Below are 7,027 nucleotides of genomic sequence, written 5' to 3'. Positions count from 1 at the left end.
TTTTTTGTCTTCACTGTAAAGCAGGCACCCGGGGGGCTGCTGTCCTAACCACGTGCAAGCGCACAGCCCAGGGCGTCAGGCGCGTTCGCGCTGTGCAGCGACACCCCGGTCCCCTCTGTCTACACCCTCCCGGCGCCCGCTCTGCAGCGACACCCCCGTCCCCTCTGTCTACACCCTCCCGGCGCCCGCTGTCCCCGTCACTTTTTGTCTTCACTGTAAAGCAGGCACCCGGGGGGCTGCTGTCCTAACCACGTGCAAGCGCACAGCCCAGGGCGTCAGGCGCGTTCGCGCTGTGCAGCGACACCCCGGTCCCCTCTGTCTACACCCTCCCGGCGCCCGCTCTGCAGCGACACCCCCGTCCCCTCTGTCTACACCCTCCCGGCGCCCGCTGTCCCCGTCACTCGCTCGCTCCGCGTTTCCCGCGTGCGCCCTGGCTCCCGCCATCCGTTTCTATGCGGTTGACTCGAGGGACCGCGTGTAATGGAATCGTCTAGTCCTTGTTCTTTGGGGACCAGCTTCCCTCACCCAGCATCATGTCCTCAAGATTCATCCTGATGTAGCAGGAGCCGAATTCCCTTCCTTTTTAAGACCGAACACGGTCCCGCTGTGGGGAGAGCCCACATCTTGCTTTCCACTCATCTGCCCGCGGACACAGGTTGTTCCCACCTCCTGGCCGTTGTGATGCTGCTGTGGGCATGGGTGGGCCGATCTCTCCTCCAGTCCCTGCTCTCAGTTCTCTGGGGTCGGACGCCCATAGGGAAGTTCCTGGGTCATCTTTGCAGGTGTTCAGGTTGGGAAGTGACATGATCTGAGTTACATTTTAAAGAATCACTCCGGCCCCGCTGGCGTGGCTCAGTGGTTGAGCATCAACCTACGAACCAGGAGGTCACGATTCGATTCCCGGTCAGGGCACATGCCCAGGTTGGGGGCTCCATTCCCAGCCAGTCAATGATTCTCTCATCATTGATGTTTCTCTCTCCCCATCTCTTCCTCTCTGAAGTGTACACACACACACACACACACACACACGTTTTTTTTAAGTAAGAAGCCCCCAAAGCCACAGCAGTCATTAGGAGAAATTTAAATTACCCTTAAAAAAGGTACATTATAGTTTATTGTGATCCTAATGCAGTCTAAGGTGACAAGTGAAATCATTCTTAGTATTTTTGAGAGGTTGCTGTTTCTCCATCATTTTAGGGCATGTTGATCACATGATCTGGAGTCAGATTCGTTCCGCCCCGGCCGTTTCTGTCTCACCCGGGGCAGGTGGCACTACCCCGTGCTGGTGTAGCCCGGCCGTGCTGGTGCAGCCTCTCTGGACCCTCCTCACTTCCCCAGGGAGGCCAGGTAGGCATACCAGAACAGAGCCACCAGGTTAGCAAAAAGCACCCGGAACTGCCAGAGAGAACACAGGCCCCAGTGAGCGCAAGGCCCTGACAACACCCACCAGGCACCAGTCCCCTCGCCGAGTTCCTTCACTGGCGGGTCCGGCCAGCACTGTTGCACTTACAGGTCTTTACTTTGTACGGAGCACTGGGCGAGACCCCCAGCAGAGAGCAATGGAGAAGACAGAGTTCCTGCCTCACTAGTTACACAGGCCAGCAGGGAAAACACTCAGTAACTGTCCCTCACCCTCCTTCATGAACATCAACTTCAGGTCCTGGCTCAACCCCAGGACTGGCCCTCACACGGTGCCTTCATCCAGTCCTGACACCCTCCTGACCAGCTCTTCACTCTAGGCTGTCACTGCCCATTGCCCTGCTCAGTGATCTCACAAGCAAACCCCACCTGAACTCGTCAGTGAGTCTATCCGGCAGGTAAGCTCCATGGACGAAAGTCTGGTCCATCTTGTTAACCACTGTATCCCAAGTCTAGAGCAGACGGGCAGATACCACTGCCCCTTAAGCATCGCCTGCAACCACCTGAAATGGAACTTTAGCCACCGCATTCTGTCCCTACTACTTTCAAAGACTCCGTTTTCCAGCCTGCCCGCTGACAGCCACAGACCATGTCCTCAGCCATCCTGTCCTCTTTGTGGAGTGCATGGTGTCCTTACCTACCTGTTCCCTGAGTTCACTCTTGGGAAAAACCTCGACCCTCCCTGCCTCTCACCTCTCTGAGCCCCAGGCCCGTGCACATGCAGGTCTTCAGCCTCTGCAGCCCCCGTCGTCTGCATGCTCATGTTCTCAAGTTTACCCCTTTACCCCTCTTCAGTCTGCCCTACCCACCCCCGGCCCTCCCAGAGGAAAGAAGGTGTGGACAGAGGTCCCCAGTAACAGTCACCCGAGAAAAAGAAGATTGTGGCAAGGGGGGAAAGGCTGATGGGAAAGGGCCTCTGGTGAGGCTGGCGCCCTGGGGCCCTGGGCGGTGAGACAGCCTCACCTGTATGGGGACATAGTTGACGTTAATGAACTGCACTGGGGTCCAGACGCGCCAGTTCATCTGCAGCGCCGGCCAGAATGCGCTCCTCACCTTGGCAGCGCCAGCGGCGGCATCTCTGCCCTGAAAAGGAAACACGGGGTGAGTGAGCCCCACTGCCTCAGGCTGAGATTGGGGCACTGGGGTCTGGGGACCCCCAAACCCTAACGCAGTGGGGTTTTTTCACTGTAGACTTTGTTCCGTGTACACATGGGCAGCACATACGGGTGGGTAATGAGCGGTGCAGCTGTAGGCAGCTCACCATCCACTTGGAAAACCACCAGAGCAGTGAGCACTGCTCACACGGTGGGGACCCGTGTCCTCGCCCTCGCACTGGCTGGCCTGGTGTGGCGGGGTTGGTGCGAGGCCAGAATGACGTGAAATGGAGGCACAGTTGGGGCAAGGCCAGTGCTCAGTAAGTGCAGCTGGTGCTGTGGTCCTGCGTCGCTGCCGGGAGGGCCAACGAGGATGGCCTTCCAGCCGACAGTTCTAGGAGTTGACCAGCCAGGAACCCACACCAAAGGGACAGCCTGCGGTGGAACCTGCGACAGGGTGTCTGGTGAAACACGCTGGCGGCGGCGGCGGCGGCTGGAGTGTGTGATTGTGTGAGCTCATGGTCCGCTGTGCTCCTGCATAGTCCCTTTCGGGACTTTATGCACTTTGATAACACTTTACTTTTTAATGAAAATATACTCCCTTTGTATTTGGAAGGAAATAAAAAGAGCAACAGCCGTTGTAGCCTCGCTTCTAATGTGGGCACCCTTTGCTTCCTCCTGGCTCAGATGTCCTAAGGACTTCCCAAACATTTCTTTTCAAACTATCAGGGAATTACTAGCAATCACAGCTAAGTCTCAACATCTTTCCTACTTATCCCTAGGGTCACTGTACACAACAAAGGTAATTCTCCGTAGTAACAAAAACTGGAGATGTTGTTTCAAAATAAAACCTCAGTGAGGAGCCTTTACCTGCTGTGATCGGTTGAAACATGTCAAGGCAGACCATGGCACATGTTGGGCACAGAGCAGACTGGCAGAGCGCAGGTGGAGGGGTTGAAGGGCCCGTTAGCGCGGACCTGACCTGCGTGGTGGGCAGTCGGCCTCCTCAGGGCACCCAGGCTCTCGGGTACCGAGTTAGCTCAGGCTTCTGCAACATCACTGAGGCCTGAAACTCCTGGGCCCCGGCCTCCTCCGCAGTCTGCGTGACTCCTTTTCAGAATCATGTCTGATGACGTACAAAACGTACAGGACTACTGCGGGAACAGCCACACTGAATACAGCTACCCAAGTATTTGGGATCATTCTGTGACGGGCTAGAGGACGTGCTTTATTAACACCTTCAGGGACCAGACCTGACCGCAGGTGCAAGGAGTGGGGCGCACAACCCACGCTCGGGGACATCCGACTGGTTTCCGCTCGCACCCACAGGCACTGCCAACACGGCTGTGCTCTGCTCCCGACGTGGATCAAGGCAACTGTGAACCTTCAATGTGAGAGTCGGAGAAGTTCGCAGACCCCGAGTTCCACCCGGTGCCAGGCTCAGAACCCTTGCCCACTGGGGAGCGGCAGCAGAGACCAACCTCCAGGAAGCTCATGACGAGGAAGAACAGCAGCAGGAAGGCGGGCGCGAAGAGCAGGCGGTCCAGGAGCAGCCTCTTGAGCCCTGCCCAGGGCGCCTCGGGGGGGATCCAGTGCTCCATGAAGAGGTAGAAGAAGTGGCTCAGCGGCCCGGTGAAGAAGAACCTGAGGCCACAGGTGGGGGGGGGGGAGCTGGACCACCTCTCAGGGCTAGGCTCACCCCCAAACGCCAGGTCCCAAACCCTGCCTCTCTCGGCACTGACCACACAGACCCATGGTCCTGGAAAGTGCGCTTTCTTTGGATCTGCTTCTGGCGTTCCTGTTTGCTTCCAACAGGCCAGACTTGTTCCTGCCTTGGGTTCCTGCCACCTTCACGTGGCCGGCTCCTTCTCAACACTTGGCTTGGAGAGTTCTTTCCTGGTGGCTCTAGATAACAAGCCCCCTGCTGTCCTTGCCACCCTCTCTTCCAGGCCCAGGTGGCTTTCTTCATAGCATTTATCACATGCCCTGACCTCATTTGTTTAGTTGTATGGTGCCCTCTCTCTGCCCCAGGAAGTAAAACCGTCACAGGGCAGGACCGTGTCTGTTCACTGCTGTGTCTGCAGCGCCTCGGGCAGGGCCTGAGTCAGAGGTGCTCAGCAATAAATAAATGCACCCCCAATCCCACCCCTGGAGTTTTTCCATCAAATCCTTCAGGTAATCAGCCAGGGTGAACCCTGGGGCTGTGCACCTGTTGCCTGCGTTGCTGCTACTCTTTCCAGCGTGTGCAGAGAACTGGGACCCGCCACAGCATCTGGGACAACAGACCTGCTGCTCGTAAAATTCAGTAATAGAAAGAGGGGCAGGGCCTCGGGGACCTTCCAACTTCTGACACTGAAAGCCTTTAAGCAAGTGGTTCTCAGTTGTCTGTTCTCACCCTGAGGACCCGTGGCCTGGAGCAGGGGTTCTCGGTGGGAGAACAGAGCCTTGAGGATGGAAAACTGGTTGGTGAGGCCTTCAGGGGGTTCTGGTACACTCTCCCCTCCCTGGGGTGGGGATCACAGCTTTAAATACGTATGGAAAAAAGCTGTGGTGAGTAAAGTTAACTACCTACAAAAATGGTATTTGTGAATTTTGAATTGGAAAAAAAAATCATTTGTTACAAAAGGCTTCAAAGCCATCTGTCTGTACAAACACTACTTTTGGCCAGAGAACCCAGGGTGGGTTTAATTGGTAAAACTCCTGAATCTCTGAGCTTCTGCAATTCAATAAGTGGTTCAGAAACTGGACATTTTTCAGGTCACCTGAATGCTTCTCTGCATGCTTATGCTATGAAAATAACTAACTGGCCGTACATGAGTCTGGTTTCCACTTTCATGGTCTTTGAGTCTTGAGGTTGGCCTCTAGGTTCAGGGAAGTTACCTGCTCTTCCTGTTCTCAGCTCAGTGAAGAGGCCACTCCCACCCATGAAATTAAAAGTAACCATATCAAACTAGAAAGTAAGTTAACCTTATCCCCTGTTCTGATTTCCCCCATGATTACTTCATTGCTTTTTAAAATTATTTTTCCAAATTAGATCATTCCAGAAACTGGATACCTTCGCTTGGCTCCGCGGTGGGACTCACCCGTAAATGGCATATCTGAGGGGCCCACCGACATCTAGCTTTTGAGAGCAGTTTTCTTTTTTCCGCTTCTTAATCATCTGGGCCAGGAAGTTCCCAAATGCTGACAAAATGCCACTGTGGACAGACAGGGAGTGAGAAAACGGGAGGACCAGCAGGAGGGCTGTTGTGAGGCCAGGCTGGGGATGGGTGGGGACCAGTTCTCATCAAAGCAGCTGCCATGCAAGGTGCCCGTGTCGAAGGGCAGAGGCAGCAGCAAGATCTCCACTTGGCGGGTGCGCCAGTGTCGGTATCCTGCTGGTGACACCATAACTGCAAAGGTGACCGTGTGTGGGAGGTGGGTGACGGGAGGGATCTTCATGATGGAAGGTCTCTGTACTTGGACTCCGTTGGTGGATAAAGTCTGTACATGTGACAAAGCTCTGGAACTAAACACACACTTGGCAGGTACCAGAAAGGCTGGGGGAGCCTGAGTCTGACCTGGGGACTGTGCCCACGCCAGTGTTCTGGCTGTGAGGGTGTATTCTGCAGATGTTAGCGACGGGGGGACTGGGCAAGTGCACCGGGATCTCTGTGTTGTTCCTCGTAACTGCATGTGAGTCTACGGTTATCACAATAAAAATGTCCCTGAAAAAAGAGGCCCGGTGGCTCCAAAGCTTGGTCTATCGCTGACTTTTGAGAAGCTCTGAGCCGAAATACCCGAAGGTCTCACGGTGGGCGGTGAGACCTGGATCTGACCCCTGGCTGCTCCTCGCTCATCCTCTCCCTGCTCACGGGCAGGTGTCCAGCCACACAGACTCCGACTCCCGAGCTTGCTCCTCCCTCAGGACCTTCGCTCTGCTGTGCCCGCTGCCAAAGCGCAGTTGCTTCCCTTCTGCCCCGCACCCCTTCATTCCGGCCTCTGTTCAAATGTCCCCTTGGATAAGTTCCCCGTTTTGTGTATTTATCTGCTTTTTGTCTAGTTCTTCGCTAAAATGCAACCTCCATGAGGGCCAGGGCCCTACCCACCTGTCTAATGCCCGCACACAGGAAGCACGCTGTGCACATTTAGGAAAGGCTGGGCCAATAAAAGGGAACAGGCTTGTAAAATTAGTTCAACGAGGGCAGTGGCCGGGGAGTCGTCTCATAAAAAGTTTAAGGGCCGCACTGCCCGTTAAAGCACGGAGCTCGGCCAGGACCAACCTGACCACCTCGCCCTCTAACTGACAGGCGAGGGCCCTCCCCACGGGTCCCTCCGCCCCGGGGCCGGTCTGCGGGACCCCAGCCGTGGTGCTTCCGCTACCCGGCTCCCGGGCGCCCAGCGTCAGTGCCTACGAGTCCCTGTTGCGAGCCGATTGCACCGAACCGCAGGTGCCGAGCTTCCCGTGGGTTCCCGGCCTTTGGGAGCTCGTACACTCGGGGTTTCTCCTTCCTCACTCAGCCCCCGGGAGGCGC

The 7,027-nt window shown here is 55.9% G+C and overlaps 1 protein-coding gene across 1 annotated transcript; it reads right to left on the bottom strand.

The window, feature by feature from the left end:
- Positions 1-1,079: 1,079 nt before the first annotated feature.
- On the bottom strand, positions 1,080-6,985 carry PXMP2 (peroxisomal membrane protein 2). The gene is given in 6 exon segments (XM_006768760.2): positions 1,080-1,254; positions 1,298-1,395; positions 2,383-2,502; positions 3,995-4,157; positions 5,597-5,754; positions 5,756-6,985. Coding segments are annotated over 5 exon segments (570 nt in total). The 5' UTR covers positions 5,816-6,985; the 3' UTR covers positions 1,080-1,254; positions 1,298-1,326.
- Between the last annotated feature and the right edge of the window lie 42 nt (positions 6,986-7,027).

The sequence above is a fragment of the Myotis davidii genome, unplaced genomic scaffold (assembly GCF_000327345.1).
Source record: "Myotis davidii unplaced genomic scaffold, ASM32734v1 scaffold43, whole genome shotgun sequence".
NCBI lineage: Eukaryota > Metazoa > Chordata > Mammalia > Chiroptera > Vespertilionidae > Myotis > Myotis davidii.
Note: the sequence above shows the minus strand (reverse complement) of the source record. Positions and strands in the feature narration are given on the sequence as shown.